The sequence below is a fragment of the Pongo pygmaeus genome, chromosome 4 (assembly GCF_028885625.2).
Source record: "Pongo pygmaeus isolate AG05252 chromosome 4, NHGRI_mPonPyg2-v2.0_pri, whole genome shotgun sequence".
Taxonomy (NCBI): Eukaryota; Metazoa; Chordata; class Mammalia; order Primates; family Hominidae; genus Pongo; species Pongo pygmaeus.
The window spans coordinates 78,869,662-78,892,858 of NC_072377.2; the positions used below are offsets into that span (position 1 = coordinate 78,869,662).

The 23,197-nt window shown below is 38.5% G+C and overlaps 1 protein-coding gene across 3 annotated transcripts in view; it reads right to left on the reverse strand.

Annotated features, from left to right (window-relative positions):
* ANKRD31 (ankyrin repeat domain 31) overlaps positions 1-18,954 on the reverse strand; it is a 174,833-nt gene extending 155,879 nt beyond the window's left edge. The window contains exons 1-3 of one of the 3 annotated variants that reach the window (XM_054488525.2): positions 18,541-18,925; positions 12,510-12,583; positions 4,178-4,287 (exon numbers count right to left, since the gene is read on the reverse strand). In XM_054488525.2, the coding sequence (XP_054344500.1) occupies positions 4,178-4,287; positions 12,510-12,583; positions 18,541-18,644 (288 nt within the window). In that variant the 5' untranslated portion in view covers positions 18,645-18,925. Of the gene's footprint in view, positions 1-4,177; positions 4,288-12,509; positions 12,584-18,540 lie in introns of all 3 variants that reach the window. The other 2 variants (XM_054488523.1, XM_054488524.1) reach the window with 2 other exon arrangements.
* Between the last annotated feature and the right edge of the window lie 4,243 nt (positions 18,955-23,197).

Sequence of the window (23,197 nt, forward strand, 5' to 3'; positions counted from 1 at the left end):
AACTAAACATCACAACTAGAAGAACTGGAGAAGCAAGAGTAAAGCAACCTCAAAGCTGGTAGAAGACAAGAAATATACAAAAATCAGAGCTGAGCTGAAGGAGACAGAGACATGAAAACTGTACAAAAGATCAACAAATCCAGAAGTTGGTTTTTTGGAAAAAATTAATAGGACAGATAGAATTCTAGGTAGACTAATAAAGAAGAAAACAGAGAATAAACACAGTTAGAAATGGCAAAGGAGATGTTACCACTGACCCCACAAAAATGCAAACAGCCATCAGAGACAACTATCAACACCTCTACGCACATAAATCTAAAATTCCAGAAGAAATGGATAAATTCCTGGATATATACATCCTCCCAAAACTGAATCAGGAAGAAACTGAATACTTAAACAGACCAATAATGAGCTCTGAAATTAAATCAGTAATAAACAGCCTACCAACTAAAAAAAGCCCAGGACCAGAGAGATTCACAGCTGAATTATAACAGATGTACAAAGAAGAGCTGGTGCCATTCCTACTGAAGTTATTACAAAAACTTGAGGAGGAGAGACTCATCCCCAACTCATTCTAGGAGGCTAGCATAATCCTGATACTAAAACCTGTCAGAGCCACAACAAAAAAAGAAAACTTCAGGCCAATATCCTTGATGAACATATATGCTCAACAAAATACTAAAAAACCAAATGTGAATTAGCACAACAAAAAGCTAATTCACCAGGAGCAAGCAGGCCTTATCTCTGGAATGCTTCAACATATTCAAATCAATAAATGTGATTCATCACATAAACAGAAATAAAAGACAAAAACCACATGATCCCAACAGATGCAGAAAAGGCTTTCAATCAAATTCAAATCCCTTCGTGTTAAAAACCCTCAATAACCTAGGCATTGAAGGAACAAACTCCAAAATAATAAGAGCCACCTATGACAAAGCCACAGCCACCACCAAACATCATACTGAATGGGCAAAACTTGGAAGCATTCCCCTTGAAAACCAGAACAAAATAAGGATGCCCTCTCTCACCACTCCTATTCAACATAATATTGGAAGTCCTGGCCAGAGCAGTCAGGTAAGAGAAAGAAATAAAAGGCATCCAAATAAAAAGAGAGGAAGTCAAACTACCCGTTTGCAGATGACATGCTTCTATATCTAGAAAACCCCATAGTCTCTGCCCAAAAGCTCCTTGAGCTGATAAGCAACTTCAGCAAAGTTTCAGAACACAAAATTGATGTACAAAAATCAGTAGCATTCCTATACACCAAGAGCAGCCAAACTGACAGCCAAAAGTAACACAGTCCCATTCACAATTGCCAAAACAACAACACCAAAAACAAACAAACAAGCAAACAAACAAAAAAACTAGGAATCCAGCTAACTAGGGAGGTGAAAGATCTCTACAATGAGAATTATAAAACACTGCTCAAAGAAATCATAGGTGACACAAATAGAAGAACATTCCATACTCATGAATAGGAAGACTCAACATCGTTAAAATGGGCATATCAACCAAAGCAATTTACAGATACAATGCTATGACATCCTTCACAGAACCAGAAAAAACTATTCTAAAATTCATATGGAACCAGAAAAGAGCCTGAAGAGCCAAGGCAATCCTAAGCAAAAGAAAAGGCTGGAGGAATCACATTGCCTGTCTTCAAACTGTACAAAGCTACAGTAACCAAATCAGCATGGTACTGGTACAAAAATAGACACATAAACCAATGGAACAGAAGAGAATGCCCAGAAATACAGCTACGCACCTATTACCATCTGATCTTTGGCAAAGCTGACAAAAACGAGCAATGGGGAAAGGACTCCTTATTCAATAAACGGTGCTGGGATAACTGGCTAGCTATATACAGAAGGTTGAAACTGGACCCCTTTCTTATGCCATATATAAAAATCAACTCAAGATGGATTAAAGATCTAAATATAAAACATAAAACTATACAAACCCTGAAAGATAGCCTAGGAAATACCATTTTGGACATGGGAACTGGCAAAGATTTGATGATGAAAATTCCAAAAGCAATCACAAGAAAAACAAAAACTGACAAATGGGACCTAATTAAACCAAACAGCTTCTGCACAGCAAAAGAAACTATCAACAGAGTAAACAGGCAACCTACAGAATGGTAGAAAACATTTAACAGGCAACCTATGGAATGGGAGAAAACGTTTGCAAATTATACATCTGACAAAGGTCTAATATACAGAATCTACAAGGAACTTACACAAATGTACAAGCAAAAAACAACTCCATTAAAAAGTAGGCAATGGCCGGGCACGGTAGCTCACACCTGTAATCCCAGCACTTTGGAGGCTGAGGTGGGTGGATCACCTGAAGTCGAAAGTTCGAGACCAGCCTAACCAACACGGAGAAACCCTGTCTCTACTAAAAATACAAAAAAATTAGCCAAGCATGGTGGTGCATGCCTGTAATTCCAGCTACTCAGGAGGCTGAGGCAGGAGAATCGCTTGAACCTGGGAGGCAGACACTACGGTGAGCTGAGATCATGCCATTGCACGCCAGACTAGACAACAAGAGCAAAACTCCGTCTCAAAAAAAAAAAAAAAAAGTGGGCAAAAGACATGAACAGACACGTTACACAAGAAGACATACACGTGGCCAACAAGCATACAAAAAAATGCTCAATGTCACTAATCATTCAGGAAATGCAAATCAATGAGATGCCAGCTCACACCAGTCAAAATGGCTATTAAAAGTTAAAGAATAAAGGCCAGGTGCAGTGGCTTATGCTTGTAATCCCAGCACTTTGGGAGGTCAAAGTGAGCAGATCACTTGCAGTCAGGAGTTTGAGACCATCCTGGCCAACATGGCAAAACCCTGTCTCCACTAAAAATACAAAAATTACCCAGGCATGGTGGCACGTGGTGGAATACTATGCAGCCATAAAAAAGAATGAGATCATGTCCTTTGCAGCAACATGGATGGAACTAGAGGCCATTATCCTTAGCAAACTAATGCTGAAACAGAAAACCAAATAACGCAGGTTCTCACCTACAAGTAGGAGCTAAATCATGAGAACACGTGGACAGAAGGAGGGGAAAAACAGATACTGGAGCTTACCTGAGGGAGAATGATGGGAGAAGGAAAAGGTTCAGAAAAAAAAAAAACTGTGGGGTACTATGCTCAGTATCCAGGTGATAATAATCTGTACACCAAAAAAACTGATTCTCAGAAATCTACATGCAGTTTGAAATGACATAAATGTCAAAATCATATTTTAAAAGACAAAAAAAGTAAAAATTCTTCGTGTGTGTGTGCATGCACATACACATACATACACTCACACACATAAGACAACAGAAGTGGCTTTTCAGTGGCCTATATCTCAAATTATACCATACAGGCTATATCTTCTTCACAAGTTTAAGAAGAATCCCTAATATAAAATGGAGATGAAAATCATAATTATTACATCCTATTTTAACCTCTGTTCCTCTCATATCTGCATCTCTACCAAAGGGTGAAAAACGTAAGAGGTGTAAGAGTGGACAAAAGAAAACACAGTTCACTTTTGAATAATACAGGCTTGAACTGTGTTGGTTCACTTATACATGAATTTTTTCAACCCCTGCCGCCCCTGGGAAAGCAAAACCAACCCCTCCTGTTTCTCTCTTTTTCTTCCCCAGTCTACTCAATGTAAAGACAATAGGATGAAGATCTTTATGATGACCTACTTGCACTTAATGAATAGTAAATATGTTTTCTCTTCTTTATGATCTTCCTAACATTTTCTTTTCTCTATCTTACTGTGTTGTAACAATACAGTATATAATACATATAAAAGAATATGTATTGACTATCAATAAGGCTTCCAGTCAACAGTAGGCTATAAGTAGTTAAGTTTTGGGAGAGTCAAAAGTTGCATGTGGATTTTTCACTGCACAGAGGGTCAGCATCCCTAACTCCCAAATCGTTCAAGGATCAACTGTATTTTAAATTCTCCCTTCTAAAACAATTGTTTTCATCAAAGTTGCAACAAAGAAATAGAATGACTAGTTAAGAAAGAGGTAAAAATTAATAAGAAAAGAGGAAAGAAGCAAAATAATAGACAAAAAGAATTATCATTAGTAATTTGCCACTCTGAGTGATAGCATTTCCAATTTTTAATGAGTATGTATTCAATCAACACGCTACACACCTGTAATATTGTATCCTCGCTAAGAACAGGCATCATCTTATTTTTATTCATTTGCTCTTGCAGATCCTCTCTGAGCTTAAATCCAAGTTGAATCTCAGGAGAAGGCATGCCTAGAGTGAAACATAATCATAAATCATTTGCAACAGTTTTATTGCTCTGCTTTGACAATGGCCCAAGAATTTTATAGGCATGCAAAATGTTATCAAGAATCATCTAGTATATCATTTCTTTTTTTATTTCTTCTAAAAAAAACGGGATATATGTGCAGAATGTGCAGGTTTGTTACACAGGTATACGTGTGCCATGGTGGTTTGCTGCATCTACTGATGCGTCCTCTAAGTTCCCTCCCCTCATCCCCCAACCCCCAACAGGCCCTGGTGTGTGTTGTTCCCCTCTCTGTGTCCATGTGTTCTCAACGTTCAACTCCCGCTTATGAGTGAGAACATGCAGCGTTTGGTTTTCTGTTCCTGTGTTAGTTTGCTGAGGATGATGGCTTCCAGCTTCATCCATGTCCCTGCAAAGGACATGATCTCATTCCTTTTTGTGGCTGCCCAGTATTTCATGGTGTATATGTACCATACTTTCTTTATCCAGTCTAACATTGATGGGCATCTGGGCTGGTTCCATGTCTTTGCTATTGTAAATAGTGCTGCAGTAAACATACATGTGCATGTGTCTTTATAGCAGAATGATTTATAATCCTTTGGGTTTATACCCAGTAATGGGATTGCTGGGTCAAATGGTATTTCTAGTTCTAGATATTTGAGGAATCCATGTACTGTCTTCCACAATGGTTGAACTAATTTACATTCCCATCAACAGTGTAAAAGCATTCCTATTTCTTCACAGCCTTGACAGCATCTATTGTTTCCTGATTTTTTAATAATCACCATTCTGACAGGCATGAGATGGTATCTCCTTGTGGTTTTAATTTGCATTTCTCTGATGATCAGTGATGTTGAGCTTTTTTTCATATGTTTGTAGCATATCATAATTTCTTAACTGCCACTTTTATGTGTTAATATTTTGTAATTATTAAGAGGAAACACATATACTACACTGAATGAAATAATACTTGATATCTATTTGTCTCAGGATGAATAAAGGCAATCAATATGCATAGAAAGTACATAGACTTAAACACCACTAGAATAATTTAAAAATTCCTTTTTAAATTCATTTTAGATTGTTTTTTGAAACTCATAATACTAGTACAAAATCCAAAAAAGCCACAGTTTTTGTTTCCAAAATGGCAAACTGAGCCCATATTTTTTAACCTTCCAAGTTCATAGAAAAATATGCAAAGAAATTACTAGATTTTTGGTTTTTTAAAATCTGAAGCAACAATGGAAAGGAAAGGAATATAGAAATATACCCCCTATAGATCAAAAGATGGGAATGGATTCAAGGAAACCCAAACAGTAGTAAACAGCTTGTTATAGACTGAATGTCTGTGCACACCCGCCCCAGCCAAATTCATATGCTGACGCCCTAACCGCCAATGTGATGATATTAGAAGGTAAGATCTTTGGGAGGTAGTTGGGTTTAGATGAGGTATTGAGGGTGAAGCCCTCATAATTCCTCCTGAGATTAATATTCTTATAAAAAGAGAGAGAAAAACCAGAGCTCTCTCTCCCTGAGCACAAAGAGGAGGTCATGTGAGCACACAGCAATGTAGCAGCCATCTGCACAATCCAGGAAGAGGGTCCTCACCTAGAACCAAATCTGCCAGCACCTTGATTTTGGATTTCTCATCCTCCAGAACTGTGAAAAATAAATGTCTGTAGATCAAACCATCCAGTCTATAGTATTTTGTTACAGCAGCCCAAACTGACTAAGACACAGCTTATCACACAACACAGGAAAAGGAAGAGATCTCTCAGAAATAACATATATATATATACACATTTCTTCCATTAGAATTCCAGAAAACCACCCAGTTCAGATAAAATCCCACTAACAAAAGTTGGAAGAAGGTAAATTGGAAGAACACTGTGATTGAAGTGTCATACTGCATTGAGCTTGCTGTTCGTACCAAAGAAACTTAGGATGAATGCTGTGGCCAATTACTCTGTATAACAGGATATCTTCCCTACCATATATAGAAATATATTATACTAAAGCTAAGGATGATAAAATAATGTAGTGATGAAATAGTCACAGAAATAGTCAAATAGGTCAATGAAACAAAACAATGAGTAGAAAATGGACATACATACACACATATATATGGAAATTTAATATATGACAATGGTATTTTAAATCGAGGCAACAAGATGGATTATTTAATAAATGATATTAGGAAAATTGGTTAACCATTTCAAAAAAATAAAGTTTGAGCCCTACCTTTCCCATACGCCAAAATATTCCAAACATTAAAAATATAAAAGCTATAAATATAACCAATGGAAGTAAAGATTAAAAATGTATCTTTATGGTTTTGAGGTCACTGAAGTATTTCTAAGTCTGATAGAAAAAGAAGAAACCCTAAAAGAGAAGACCAACACCTTTTACTACACAAAAACTTAAAATTTCTTCACTGCAAAATATATCATGAATAATATTAAAAGATAACCAGAAAACTCGGTAAAACTATTCCCAATATATATGACAAAGATCTGCTATCTTTAATATATAAAATGCTCTTACAAATCAATAATAAAATGAAACTAATTTGGAGACAGATGCAGGCAATTCATATACAAAAAAAATTACGAATTATCTATATTAAAATAGGCCTAACACTGGTATTCCTTGAAAATGCAAACTAAATCAGATACTTTTTATTTGACACAGACTGAATTATTTCCTGCATTGGTTGTAGGGAGAAGGAGACATCTTTTTAGGGGGAAATATATGTCAAGAGCTGAGCACAAAGTTTTAGATAGTTATTCTAAGGAAAAAATCAGAAAAGCAGGCAAAGGTATAAGTAGTAATATATTCATATTTTGTAATAGTATTGAAAAACATCATTAATCATTAAATAAAGTACATTCATACAATGGAATAATACGTAGCAATGTAAAAGGATGAGGTAGACTCCAACATGGACCTAGTATCTCTTTTGTATACCAGCAGCTGGAGAGACTCCGATGATCGCCATAGTCAACAAAATCCCCAAGGACTTTTTGTTGACCAAGGAGTCAATACTAAGAACAATGACCATATTAATTTGAAAATAGTAGGCAGGATGGTCATACAGTACAGTTTAGGATTAGGAGTCATACACCACTTAGTAAACTAATGAAAGCCTATTGTGAATGACAGGGTTTGTCAATGAGACAGATCAGATTCCAATTTGAGAGGCAACCAATAACACAAACACAAATGGTGGATGAAGATACAAGTGATGTGTTCCAAGAGCAGATAGGAGGTGTCTACTTAAAAGAAAACCTAAGACTCTGACATGTGGTTTCATGTGAGACCCAGCACATTGACAGCTGTGGTGGCTATGGTGAGAAAGGTGCAGAAGGCCTTCTACTTGAGAAAGGTAGAGGGAAAAGTAAAGGGGACTTTGTCTTACACCTTAGGTGTGAGTTCAGCCACAATGGGTAGAGCACCAGGCAGGCTTTTGGGATCACTAATTCAAGAAGGCCTTGAACAGCATTTCTGGACCTGCCCTGGGCCACAGGGGAGCCCACTGCTCTGAAAGGTGGGTTCCAGACCTGATAGCATTCACCACAAGCTGACTGAAGAGCCCTAGGGCATTAAGTGAACACTGGCAGTAGCCTGGCAGTATTCCTCTTGGGCCTATGGTAGTGATGGCCATGGGATGAGGCTCTCCTACCTATAGAAAGGGGAAGGAAGAGTGGGAAGGACTGTGTCTCATGGTTTGAGTGCCAGCTCAGCCACAGTAGAATAGAATACCAGGTAAATTTCTAAGGTTTTTGATTCCCATCTCTGGCTCCCAGACAGCATCTCTAGACTTGCCTGAGGATTTGGGGAGCTCACTGCACTGAAGGGAAGGACACAAGCCTGGCTGGTTTTGCTACCTGCTGATTGTAGAGCTGTAGTGAACATAGGTGGTAGCCAGGTAATGGCTACAGCAGGCCTTGGGCAAGACTCAGTACAGTGCTGGGTTCAGGTCTGACCCAGTGGTGGTGGCTATAGGGGTACTCCACGTCTGTCCCAGTGGTGGTAGCCACAGGAGTACTTTAGGTCTGTCCCAGTGGTGGACAGTATTACCCTGATACCACAAAATGGGAGAAAATATTTGCAAACTATCCATGTGACAAGGAATTAATAACCAGAATACCTAAGCAGCTCAAACAACTCTATAGGAAAAAATATATAATAATCAGATTTTAAAATGGGCAAAAGATCTGAACACACATGTCTCAAAAGAAGACATACAAATGGCAAACAGATATATGAAAAGGTACTCAACATCATGGATTATCGGAGAAATACAAATCAAAACTACAATGAAATATCATCTGACTCCAGTTACAAATGGCCTTTATGCAAACAACAGGCAATAACAAATGCTGGTGAAGATGTGGAGAAAAGCGAACCATCACACACTGTTGGTGGGAATGTAAATTAGTACAATCACTGTGGAGAATAGTTTGGCAATCCCTCACAAAAACAGAAATACAGCTACCATACAATCCAGCAATCCCACTCCTACGTATTTGGGATTTTCCTTTCCAAAAGAAAGAAAATCGGTATATCAAAGAGATATCTGCACTCCCATGTTTTTTTTTTTTTAGCACTATCCACAATAACCAAGATTTGCAAGCAACCTAAGTGTCCACCAACAGATGAGTGGATAAAGGAAATGTGATATATATACACAGTGGAGTACTATTCAGCCATGAAAAAGAATGAGATTCTGTCATTTGCAAAATGGATGGAACTGCAGGTCATAAGTGAAAAAAACCAGGAACAAAAATACAAACTTCACATGTTCTCATTTATTTGTGGGAGCCAAAATCACAACAATTGAACTCATGGAGATAAGGAGTAGAAGGATGGTTACCAGAGACTGGGAAAAATATTGTGGGCTGAGAAGGATGTAGGGATGGTTAATGGGTACAAAAAAATAGAAAGAATGAATAAGACCTACTGTTTACTAGCACAACAGAGTGAGTATAGTCAAAATTAATTAATTGTACATTGTAAAATAATAAAATATAATTGGACTGTTTGAAACATAAAGGATAAATGCTTAAAGTGATGAATATCCCATTTACCCTGATGTGATTATCATCCCTAAATATCTCATATACCCCATAAATATATACACCTACTATGTACCCACAAATTTAAAAATTAAAAATTAAAAAAAGAAAGAAAACCTGCTACTTGACTCCATAACTCCATTTTTATAGACCAGAAATACGTTCTCAACTAGAAAACAATTTCATTCTACCATATCCTAATATAGCATAGTTCTTTATTCTTTCATTTTCCCTTCTCTATTCCTTTACTGCAGAAGTCCCCAATCCCTGGACCACGGACCAGTACTCATCCATGGCCTGTTATGAACCAGGCTGCACCGCAGAAGGTAAGCAGCAGGCAAGCCAGCATTATTACCTGAGCTCCACCTCCTGTCTGATCAGCAGCAGCATCAGATTCTCATAGGAGTACAAACTCTACTGTTAACTGCACATGTGAGGGATCTAGGTTGCACACTCCTTATAAGACTCTAATGCCTGATGACCTGAGATGGAACAGTTTCATCCTGAAACCATACCCCCAACCGCCATCCTGGGAAAAATTATCTTCCATGAAACTGGTCCCTGGTGCCAAAAAGGTTGGGGACCGCTGCTTTACTGCACATAAAGTAACTAGTGTATGTACACAAACATATTGCATTCTTTTGTTTTACTGTATGGCCAGTGAAAGGTTTTGATTGACATCAAATGAAGTTGGGATGGAAAAAAACCCTGGTTCTGCGAAAATACCCACTTTCTCCATGAGTAGCATGCTCACTCAGCTCTTACCTTTATAATTCAGTAAGTTATTTTGCTCTATTTTAACACAAAAAATAACAACATAAAATCCTTGCATGCCTTGTTTGACTGGAGAATTTTAATGTTTTTCATTTATTGTTGCAAAACCAATGACAATTTTATAACTTTTTTTGTACGTAGCTGTTGAATGTAGAACAATCTGTCATTTAGTACAAATAAATGAGTCTAAAAAATGATTGCTAGATAGTTTTCCCTTTGAATCATGGATCTTGTGCTTAAATAAACTTCTTTAACATGAAGGTAAATAAACAAAAGGTTGAAGTAAATAAATATAGACAAGGAAAAAAATGTAGAGTATGATACCAATTATGAAAAAAGATATTTATAGTGGCATACAAAAGATTAGAAGGATATACAAATACTAAAGACTGGCAATCATTGGGAGTAGAATTATAGGGAAGAGCAAGGAACATGACCTTTCATTTTCTACATGATATAATTTTATATTTTAATATTTTTAATAACCAGCAACATAGTAAAGATTTATCCATTTGGAAAAGAAAATAAAAAAACTTGGTTGGAATATTGAAACAGACCTCTAACTCCTTTCTAGTGGTACTTTATATATCATAAGACGCCATCCTGGAGATCAATATTACACACTGTCCCTTCCAATTACATGTGAGAAAATGCACTCCAAGATGAAACTGTAACTTCCCGCTTAGGTATCAGGTGAGATGATGTACAGTGAAAAGACTGTGAACCATAAATACACAAAAGTTAGAAAACCTTCGTGGGTGTTTAGGAATTTTTTTTTCTATTTCACACTTATTTCCAGACATCCTCCAAAAAAAGATTTTTTTAAAGGCTCACAGGAAGAAATCATAAAGAGAAACAACCTACCATTTAAACAACTACTGCAGAATTGGTTCTTTCTGAACAGTGACTGTCAGTGATAGATTTTTCTAGAAATGTTTAAATCAACCTAGAAGTGGCCTCAGGAAATTTGGTGAATTGGTAGAAGAAAGGCATGTTTACAATGCATATTTACTAAGGATGTGTGTGCCCTAATTTTAATCTGGAAAAATAAGACTGGTTATTAAAAAGTATTATTTACTTTTACAAATAGACAGGTTCTAGGGCTAGGCTAGAGATTTGGAAGAGGAAAAAGGCTATATGGGTGGCACTTCAATACCTCCGTTGCCCTTTCTAGGAATCTTAAGCATCTTCTGGAAGCTATGATCCCCAGTTCTGTCCCTAGTCTAACAGACCCTAATAAACTAAGTCTGTGTAAAATTAAGGAACAAGACTAAGGATGAAAAGAGAAGTTAATGAAATGGTAATCAGCAGGTCCTTGAATAACTTCATGTCAACATTGATTTTAAAAAATCAACTCACGCCTGTAATCCCAGCACTTTGGAAGGCCAAGGCGGGCAGATCACGAGGTCAGGAGTTCGAGACCAGCCTGGCCAATATGGTGAAACCCCGTCTCTACTAAAAATACAAAATTCAGCCAGGTGTGGTGGTGCATGCACACAGTCCCAGCTACTCGCGAGGCTGAGGCAGAAGAATCGCTTGAACCGGGGAGGCAGAGGTTGCAGTGAGCTGAGATTGTGCCACTGCACTCCAGCCTGGGTGACAGAGCGAGACTCTGTCTCAAAAAAAAAGAAAAAAAAGAATACATCAATTCCCAGCAAGGGCCACTGTCTGTGAAATTTGTATGTTCTCCCCATGTTTGCATGGGTTTCCTGCAGGTACTCCAGTTTCCTCCCACATCCCAAAGATGTGCCTGTTAGGTTCACTGGCATGTCTAAATGGTCCCAATACAAGTGCATGTGTGTGTCTGTGTGTGTCTGTGTGTGTCTGTGTGTGTGTGCGCGTGTGCGCACGTTCTTCAATGGACCGGCCTCCAGTCCGGGGTTGGTTCCTGCCTTGAGCCCTGAGCATGAGCTCTTCAATGGACTGGCCTCCAGTCCGGGGTTGGCTCCTGCCTTGAGCCCTGAGCACGGGCTCTTCAATGGAATGAACTCCAGTCTGGGGTTGGTTCCTGCCTTGAGCCCTGAGCTGCCAGGATAGGCTTCGGTCACACTCAACCCTGAAGTGGAATATCTGGGTTAACAATTATGTTACTTGTTTGTATTAATCTTTTTTAAATGTATGTATAGCTCACATTTATTTCAATGTTTACTATCAGAAGTGTTTCGGTGTTTATTTAGAAGTTCGGTGATGTTCTTGTGATCAGAAATATGCTATAAAAACTTAACTGTTATTTATATAAATTAGCTTATGGTAAAATTGGTTTCCTTATAATTCATTTTGCTTAAAGTCTCAGTTTCCAAGAACCTATCAATGACATTAAATGAGGACTTACTGGGGAATTAAAGGGACTACTTAATGAAAAGAATCATTCTCACCTTTGCACATTCCTCTTGTATCAGGATGCAGACTGAACTCAGATTTAAGAGATGTGTCTTGATCAAACAGCAACCTTTCAAATACCAAAAGGGAAGGCACAAGTTGTTAATGTGTCTTAAACAAAGACTAACATTTTAACCATCATTTTTATTATACCAAAACTTGCTAAAATTCTTAGTTACACCACTATTAATGTTTCTATTTCAAAGTGTTATTTCAGAAATGTACATTTTGATTGAAAACACATCCAAGATGAAAAATAAAAGACTCATCATGTTAATTTTACAAATATTCTGTCATTATTTTTTAATATTTGGGGGTAAGGGACAAATATCACTGTCCCTAGTCTAATAAACCTTAGTAACTTTTTGAAAAGAGATAAAATGAGATCATTTGAGGGACCAGTGCTGGTGGGTTTTTTCCCTTCACATTTCTCTATAACAGAGAACTTGAAATTAATATCCCAGGATTATATCTGAGTATATATTTTCATAGTATGCACTGACAGAATTCCTTTATTTATTTATTTAGAGACACAGTCTCTCTCTGTCACCCAAGCTGTAGTGCAGTGGCATGAACTTGGCTCACTTCAAACTCTGGGCTCAAGAGATCCTCCTGCCTCAGCCTCCCAAGTAGCTGGGACTACAGGTGTGCACCACTATGCCTGGCTATTTTTTTAATTACTTTTTTTTTTTTTTTTTTTTTTTAGAGCCAGGGTCTTATCGTGTTGCCCAGGCTGGTCTTGAACTCCTGAGCTTAAATGATCCCGCTTTGACCTCCCAAAGTGCTGGGATTACAGGAATGAGCCACCACACCTGGCTCAGAATTCCTTTAATTTTTGGATTTACTTCTTACTATGTTCAAGGGAACATCACGGTAACAAAGAGAGAAGACACACAGTCCTTGCCCCCAAGAAGCTCCAAATCTAGTAAGGGATACAGAACTATGAAAATAAGCATGATATGCCATTAGTATGCTATTAGGCAAACTAAAATATTTATCTTTTCTATTTAAATGGGCAGAAAATGGACAAAAGACTTGAATAGACATTTCTGCAAAGAGGAAATACAAATAGCCAACAAGTACATGAAAAGATGTTCATCATCACTAATCATAGGGGAAATGCAAATCAAAACCACGAGATACCACTTCATACGCATTAGGATGGCTGTTTATGAAAAATGAAAAATTAAGCCAGGTACTATCACTCACACTTGTAATCCCAGCTACTCAGGAGGCTGAAGCAAGAAGATGGCTTCAGGCCAGTTCAAGGCTGCAGTGAGCTATGATCAGGCCATTGCACTTCAGCCTAAGTGACAAAGTGAGACACTGTCTAAAACATACACACACACACACACACACACACACACACACACACACAAAACTTTCTAATAGTTCTCAGCATCAGAAAAATTGGCAATGAAAAGGACTCCAATCCTTAACTTTTCTATTATAACACACCCTCTGTGAGAGTGAGTACAGGCTCCTGCTATAAGAAGAAAAGCATTTTCTTGGCTCTTTTCTACTGACCATTACTAAGGATTAAAAATTCATTATTAGAATATGAATTATACCACAGCTATAGTGCATTTTTCCAAGAAGTAAACCATCTATTAATGTTCCTCCAAAAAGTAAAATTATCTATTAATGTCCCTAAAAGGGTAAGTTTATCTCTTAAAATGTTGTGAGGTTTTTTGTTCGTTTTTTTCTTTTCAGACACACTCACTCTGTCACCCAGGCTGGAATGAAGTGGTACCATCTCAGCTCACTACAACCTCCACCGCCCAGGTTCAAGTGATCCTCCTGCCTCAGCCTCCCAAGTAGCTGAGATTACAAGTGCCTCCCATCAGGCCCAGCTAATTCTTGTATTTTTAGTAGACACAGGGTTTTACCATGTTGGCGAGGCTAGTCTCGAACTCCTGACCTTCAGGTCTCGACCTCCCTAAATGCTGGGATTACAGCTGTGAGCCACTGCACCCAACCAAATTCTGTGAGTTTTTTTTTTCAATTTAAAAATAACACAAAAGGGGTATGGAAGAATTTTGGGGGATAATGACACTATTCTATATCTTGATTGTGATAGTAGTTACACAATTATGTTTGTCAAAACTCAGAACCATACTCTTAAAAAGGTGAACTTTATGTAAATTCCTCCTCGAAGGGTGACAGAATATGCCACCCCAAAATAAGCCACTGTGACATACGGATTACTCTTAGCTAAAGGCAACCTGAAAAACAGCAGATGCTTCCCTTTTTCTTCTTGAAAACAGGAGATAAAAACTCCTATGTAAAAGATGCCCTGCCTGTAGAAGGAGAAACATTTCTCAATAGCCAAGAGAATTCTGAACAAACAGATCTTGTTTAAATAATTCTTATCTTCCTTTAGCCTCCCTACATAATTTAGTTACTTTTCCACAACTGCCTCTCTTTGTTTAACCCAATACAAAAGCACATTTTTGCCATTTCTTTTTTAAAATTTTTCCTTTTCTTTTTTTTTTTTTGAGATGGGAGTCTTGCTCTGTTGTCCAGGCTGGAGTGCAGTGACCTAATCGCAGCTTACTGCAACCTCCGCCTTCCAGGTTCAAGCGATTCTCCTGCCTCAGCCTCCTGAGTAGTTGGGACTACAGGTGCATGCCACGATGCCCGGTTAATTTTTGTATTTTTAATAGAGACAGGATTTCACCTTGTTGGCCAGGCTGGTCTCGAACTCCTGACCTCAAGTGATCTGCCCACCTCAGCCTCCCAAAGCGCTGGGATAACAGGCATCAGCTACCATGCCCAACCAGGTTTTGCCATTTCTTTGGGTCTTCATTTCCTTATGAGGACTCCTGTGTCCCATAAAACTTATTTTAAATTTACATAAGTTTTAATATTTAAAGTATTTAATCTATTTCATATTTAATTCTTAGGCTTAACCAGGGCCCTATGAGGGGAAAGGCAGAATTTCTGCCCCTACTAAAATCTTAATTAAAAATAAAAAACTAATATAAATATGTTAATATTCTAATATGTAAACGTAAAAATTTAACATTATGCCAATAAAAGTACCAATAAGGGCCGGGCACAGTGGCTCATGCCTGTAATCCCAGCACTTTGGGAGGCTGAAGTGGGGAGATCACTTGAAGTCAGGAGTTTGAGACCAGCCTGGCCATCATGGTGAAACCCCATCTATACTAAAAATACAAAAATTAGCTGGGCATGGCGGTGTGCGCCTGTAGTCCTAGCTACTCAGCAGGCCTAGGCAAGAGAATGGTTTGAACCTGGGTGGATGGAAGCTGCCGTGAGCTGAGATCATGCTACTGCACTCCAGCCTGGGTGACAGAACGAGACTCCATCTCAAAAAAAAAAAATAGTCCTGATTCTTTCCTAAGGAAATTATTTTTAAAAACCCCAACAATTTATGTTTAAGGAAATTATCTCAGAGTTATTTGCAATAACAAAAAATTTAAAACAAACTGTTTTGTTTTAAAATCATATAATGCTTCAATAAATTATCCCTTTATGACAGAAAACTATCAATAATTTAGGGAAGAATTGTAATGACATTGCAAATGTTTAAAAATAATGTTAAGCGAAAACTGTAAATTTGTACAAATTGATTCAAACTTTGTAAAATAATTATAGGTGCACACACAAACGCCTACATAGAAAGCTGGAAGAAAATATACCAAAGTCTTAATACAGGTAGAATTAGATCAGATTTCTATCTCATTCATGCTTCTTTTTATTGCCCATGTTTCCTATAGTGTTTCTCAATAGACAATATACTTATATGGTTCAAAATTCAAAAACCAGTATAGACTAGCCATGATTACTCATGCTCATAGTCCTCACTACTCAGGGAGCTGAGGCAGGAAGATCACTTCAACCTAGGAGTTAGAGGCTTCAGTGAGCTATGATGGCACTATTGCATTCCAGACTGGACAACAGTGTAAGATCCTGTCTCCAAAACAAACAATATAATAGGGTATGTAGTAAAATATCTCTCTGTCCCCTCAAATATAAGCTTTCTTTCCCACAGGCAACCAAGGTGTTTGATTGTTTTGTAATTCTTTCAGAGATATTTTCTGAGTGTATATATGTTGGAAGACAGAGGTAAAACTATTTTCTAAAAATAGAAGCACTGTGTCAAAGACTATATGTGTTTGTAATCTTGATAATTGAAATTTTTTGAGTTTTGTATTATAATTATGTCTTTCTTCCTCTACAGTTATAAAAGAATCCCTTTTTGGCTTCTTGTAATACTTTTTGGTTTTTTTTTAACATTTACATCTTTGATTCATATGGAATTTTTTTTGGAGTACAGTGTGAAGTATGGATTCAACTAAACTATTTTCTACATATATTCTTCATCATCCCAATATCATTTTTTGAAAAATCCCATCATTTCCTCGCTGGTTTGAGATGCCACCTCTGTAATACACTAAATTCCCATATGTATGTGATTTTATTTTGGGGGTTTTATGCTGTTTATTGATCTGTCACTTTATGTGCCAGTATCATATTTAAAATATTTTATATCAGAAAATATTTTAATATCCTATAGGTCATTACCTCCTTATTTTTCTTATTTTTCAGACCTTTCCTAATTGCTCTTATTTATTTTACCATATAAACTTTGGAATCAGTTGTCTAGTTCAACAGAAAGTCTTGCTGGTACTTTTATTTTTTTATTTTTTTTGAGATAGAGTCTCACTCTGTCGCCCAGGCTGGAGTGCAGTGGAGTCATTTTGGCTCGCAGCAACCTCTGCCTATTTCTCATTACAACCAAAAACTCCGAATGAATATTTTTCAAAAACTACTTAAGAACCTTGAAAAGTAAACAATAGCAGGTAGATTGGGGACTGAAGTTGAAATCTTAATAACAACCCATTTATTGATGAGTTTCAGTTTGTTTTCGGTTTTGTTTTTTGGTTCTTTTTTGTCTTTCAGCTTTGAACCACCCAGTGGGCACAGACAGTAAACCTATTTTTATCCAGAAGACCAAGGAAAATGACCCCTGCATGCCAGAAGGTATAGGACAAAGCCCAGGGTTTTATGTTGCTTTCTCTCTTACCTCCCAGCCCTGCCCCAAGGCTGCCCCTAGCCTCAGAGCAGGCACCAACCATGCCACCAACCATGCCACCAACCATGGCAACTGGGGAACTTAAAACTCAAGAGAAAGTGTCTTTCTACCAGAGGAACTGGGAAAAGGGATCTGTATTGCCTGAAAAGTGTGGACAGAATCCCCCTTTTTTCTCTCTTTTCTTAACTCTGTGCTAAAGGCTGTCCCCCTTGTAAGGAACTGCTCTATAGTGAAAAGGCCAACACTCAAAGAAACCTGTCTTTCTGATCATATGAACTGGCAAGCGGGCATGATGAGGAAACGGGGCAGGAGAATCCTGGAGAAGAGAGGGAAAGGAGAATGACCTAACTCTGTGTACGATCCACCTTAAGTCCCAGACACAGCCCTGAGCACATATGAAGCAGACCTAGTGGCCTCATCCCTGACCTCTTTTCCCTGTGTCTAGCACAGAGAACATGTTAGAGAAAGGTTTTGATAACCTGAAATACCGACCTTTTTTGGATTCGTATAAAACTATTCGTTTCCAGTTTGGCAGGGACCAGTTTCCCCATCACACATTCTTTTCTTGAGAGAAACTGTTACTCATTTTCCTAGAACTGAGCTACAAGTCTCCTGAAGCAAAATGAAGTCTCTTGAAGCAAAATGCAGTTAAGTTCAGACCCAAGATCTTTTTTGCTTCTGCAAAAAGACTTAAAGCCCCCAAAAGGAAAGCCTTTTGAAAAATGCTATAAAGCCACCTAGTACAAACCTCATTTTATCCCTAGCTGGTTGGGGGTAGGTGGGAACAGACTGTGTTTGCTTATTTACAAGCTTTCAGCTCAGGCACGGCTGCCCCACAAGGCTCTGATCCTGCCCACAAGCACATGTTCTGGTCACGATCTCCACTCAAAACTCTGGCCCCCTCAGAGGGCACCTGGGCCGCCCTGGCGCGAGGGTTCAGGCACTGTGGCCCTAATGATGGTCACCTTCTCCAGGGCAGCTCCTTTTCTTCCAGGTCGCTCTCCGTCACTGAACCCTCTATCACGGTTTCATCACTGTCCCAGTCTGGGGCCTGGACGCCTTCCTCCATCTTTGCCTCACATTCAGTCTTTTTTACCCTCCTCTAACTCCCTCTTGCCCGCAAACAAAAAAACGCTTTGAGGGCCAGGGGAAATTGTGAATTAAAAATAAAAATAATATAATCGCAGCAGGAGCCAGGACTTGTCGCAGGGCTGCTGAGGAGGACGAAGACGGCCGCGAGCGCGGTGGGGTCGTCGTCTGCGAGGAGGCCCGCGGGTCCCGCCGCTCGTCGCAGGCAGGGGGCAGCCAGCCGCTCGCCACACGCCGCAGCCCTGCGCAGCGCTCGGCCCCGCCCCCAGCTCCCGCGGCCGGAAGTGGGCGGCCGCGCGCGCGCGCGCAGGCCTGCTCTGGGCGTGGCCTGCCAACGTGTGTCTTTTTCACGGTTTCTCATTCTCGGTCGCTAGGCATTGAGGTTACAGGGGTTGCTGCTGCAGAGACCAGAAAGGCAGTCGTGCCGCACCCAGAATTCAGACCGAGCCTGCTGAACACCCTTGGCCGGGAGGGTGACCTGCCATGCACCTGATGCTTGTGAGCCCCAGATACGGGAAGAGCTGTCAGCTCCTGCCCGCCCCAGCAGCCCTGGCATTCTGGAGCCAGAATGCGACCTTAGACCTAAAGAGAGTTTTTGCAGCCCACCAAGTGCTTCCTTTCCCTTTAATCCCTTGACAGCCTCTCCTCAAGTGTCCTCTGAGGTAGACAAAACAGATATGTTTATCAGAAGTTTTAGCTCATCAACTAATCTCAGTGATGTATTTTGTATTTGTTTTTTTTTCTCTCAACAACGCTTTGGTTACCTGAAATACAGATTATGCAGGAAAGGCAGGATAAATGCTTTATTTTTTCCTCTTTTATCAATTTTTAGAATAATGGTAATGCTCAGCAACCTCCAAAAGTAGTCAATTGCGTTTTAATGAAGTACTAGAATTTTATGTATTTGATGTGTTTCAGTCTAGTTGGACATTTTTAATTCAAACTAATTCAAAACAAAGCCAAGTGAGCTTCCACTTCCCAAGTGAGAAGAAGATTCAAGAAAAGACCAAGTTGTTTTCCCATAGCAAGTGTTTAGTATTCACCTTGGAGTCTCCAGCATCTAGCACATATGAAGTCTAAGTTTTGTCAAAAATGGATGGAGCTAGAGATTTCTGACTTCCCAATTCATTGCCCTTTTCACTATATGGAGTAGCTTTGCCATTATTATTATTATTATTATTATTTTGTGTTTTTACTATGTATATTTAAGCCACTGCTATTTAAAATACTTGATTGGTGATTATCTTCTAAACTTAACTTGAGGCTGGGGGTGGTGGCTCTACCTGTAACCCCAGTGCATTGGAGGCTGAGGCAGGAGGATTGCTTGAGACCAGAAGTTCAAGACCAGCCTGGGCAACATGGTGAGACCCCTATCTCTACAAAAAATTTGTTTTTAATTAGCAGGGCATGGTAGCATGGGCCTGTAGTCCCAGCTACTCAGGTTGAGGCGGGAGGATCGCTTGAGCCCAGGAGTTTGAGGTTACAATGAACTATGATTGAGCAAACGCACTCCAGCCTGAGCAAGAGAGTCATACCATGTCTCAAAAAATAAAAAATAAATAAACTTACTTGAATAAGTAACTTACTTAAATAAAATTCCTCGCCTCAACTCCGTAAATTAGGCAGAACAGTAATAAATATGCAAAGAACTAGACCTCTTTTTTATTTTTTTTTAACAGTAGTCCATTTATACCCTCCGTGTCTAAATCAGACCTAAATTCCTATCACCTTTCCTGCTCACCCACTGTTTAATTAATTCATTAGTGCATTCTTCTGTGTTGCCCAAGCTGGTCTCCAACTCCTGGGCTCAAGCTGTCCTCCCACCTCACCCTCCCAAATAGCTGGAACTACAGTCTCATGCCACTATGCCCACTTCACCCATTCTTTTTAATTATCCAACTCTGCTTTCACAGGAATTGGGGGATGCATACCCGGTAAATGATGGTGAGTGGCTCCATTTGCCCCAGAGGGAAAGATGACTCCCCTAGTTACAGCACATGCTCCAAACAGCTGGTAACAAGCTAAGTGCAATAAATCCTCACTTAATGTCTGTCGGTAGGTTCTTGGAAACTGCAACCTTAAGCAAAATGACTTACAAGGAAACCAATTTTACCGTTGTCTAATTGATATATATGAGAGTTAAGTTCTTACAACATATTTCTGGTCACAAAAATGTTACCAAACTTGTAAATAAACACCAAAACACCTTTAATATTAAACATTGAAATAAACGTGAGCTCTCTATATATTTATTAAATATATATATTTAAGAAATATCTTAAATATGTATCTTAGATATTTATTAAATATGTATTTAATAATAAATATTTAATATATTTAATAAATAAGATATATATTTAAGATATTTCTTAATATATTTAATATATATTTAATAAATATCTAATATATAAGATATTTCTTAATATAGTCAATATATATTTAATAAATATATATTTAAGATATTTCTTAATATATTTAATATATATAAGAAATGTCATATATATTTAAGAAAGATTAATAAAATATATATATATATTTAAGAAAGACTAATAAAAACAAATAAGATAATTATTTACCTAGTCATTCCAGTTCAGGGTTGAGAGTGGCTGGAGCCTATCCTGGCAGCTCAGGGCTCAAGGCAGGAGCCATCCCCGCACAGGAGGCCATTCCATTGAAGAGCGCGCTCACTCACACACACACACTCACTCATTCTGAGACCATTTAGATAGGTCAATGAGCCTAACATACACATCTTTGGGATGTGAGAGGAAACCAGAATACCTGGAGGAAACACGCTGACATGGGGAAAACATGCAGACTCCACATACACAGTGGCCCTGGCTGGGAAGTATAATTTTTTTCCCTCATCATTGTTGAAACACCATTGAAATAAATGTTATTCGAGGATCTGCTATAGATAAATTCACATTCTTCTGGGCCTGAAATTCACATTCTTTTTAAAAATGCTTTCTCTTTTGGTGGGAAAAAGTCAGTTATTTTTGCATCATCTATTCTCCTTTTATTTAAGAGAGTTGCTAAGATTCAAAGAATGAAAAAGAAGTGGCAGAGATGAGCCTCATAAATGCCAGTGTGATTTTAAATAAACCTTTTTTTGTTTGTTTTTATAAAATCCAAAGTTTCAGTGCAGGACAGAGGTAGAAAAATGAACAGAAAATCTGTTTTAGGAAATCTAGGCTGCAGTACAATTCAAACTGGTTTAAGCAGGGTGAGTTAAGTCATGTAATTGAACCAAGGAGAGATTTCCCAGGTATTTCAGGAATGGCAGGAATCAGGTACTGAAACTGTGTTTCAAAGGAAATACAGCTCAGCTTTCTTTTGAATTAGTTTGAATTTTCAAATAGATTAAAACATCGCCAAATATGTAAAAATCTGTAAACATTATTATTAAAAAATAATAATTGGCTACTTTTGGAGGTTGCTAGACACCATTTATTATTCTAAAATTAATAACGATAAAAAGACTTTATCCTGCCTCTCCTATACACTTTATATTCAGAATAACCGTAGTTAATGAGGGAAAAAAAATTTTTTTGTTGAGACAGAGTTTCACTCTTGTTGTCCAGGCTAGAGTGCTATGGCGTGATCTTGGCTCGCTGCAACCTCCCACCTCCCAGGTTCAAGTGATTCTCCTGCCTCAGCCTCCCAAGTAGCTGGGATTACAGATATGTGCCACCTCACCCGGCTAATTTTGTATTTTTAGTAGAGACGGGGTTTCTCCATGTTGGTCAGGCTGGCCTCGAACTGCTGACCTCAGGTGATTCACCCACCTCGGCCTCCCAAAGTGCTGGGATTACAAGCTTGAGCCACCACACCTGGCCATAATTTTTAAGAAATATAATTAAATTTTACTTGGTCTACTCCATTGGGCTATAATCTTACAAGAAAAATATCCTCTTGGGGAATTATTGTTGTAAAGGTGAATTTAAAAAAATTTTTTGATGTTTAAAAAGAAATAGAAGGCTCATTATTTTGTGATTACACAATATATTTTGCTTTTATAATTAAGATTCTTCCCTGCCTATAGCTTCATATTATTTATTTCCTATCCAGGTTACTTTAGATCCTAGAACTGTAAGAGATGAGACTTTCATGGAAGATTTGATTTATCATAACACAATATGAATCTCTAAGAGACTAAATCCAACTGCCACTTTCACCTTAGTAATATTTCTCCCCAAAATAAAACAATATGAAGTATTTCACCAAGTATTCCATGATAAGTATTTTGAGATACACTTTCCCGACAGGGCACAATGGCTCATGTTTGTAATCCCAGTACTTTGGGAGGCAGAGATGGGAGGATCACTTGAGCCGAGGAGTCTGGGCAACATAGAGAGACCCCCATCTCTACAAAAATAAAAATAAATTAGCCAGAAGTGGTGGCGCACATTTGACCCAGCTACTCGGGAGGTTGAAGCAGGAGGATCCCTTGAGCCCAGGAGTTGCAGTGAGCTATGATTGCACCACTGCACTCCAGCCTGGCTGACAGAATGAGACCCTGTGTCAAAAAAA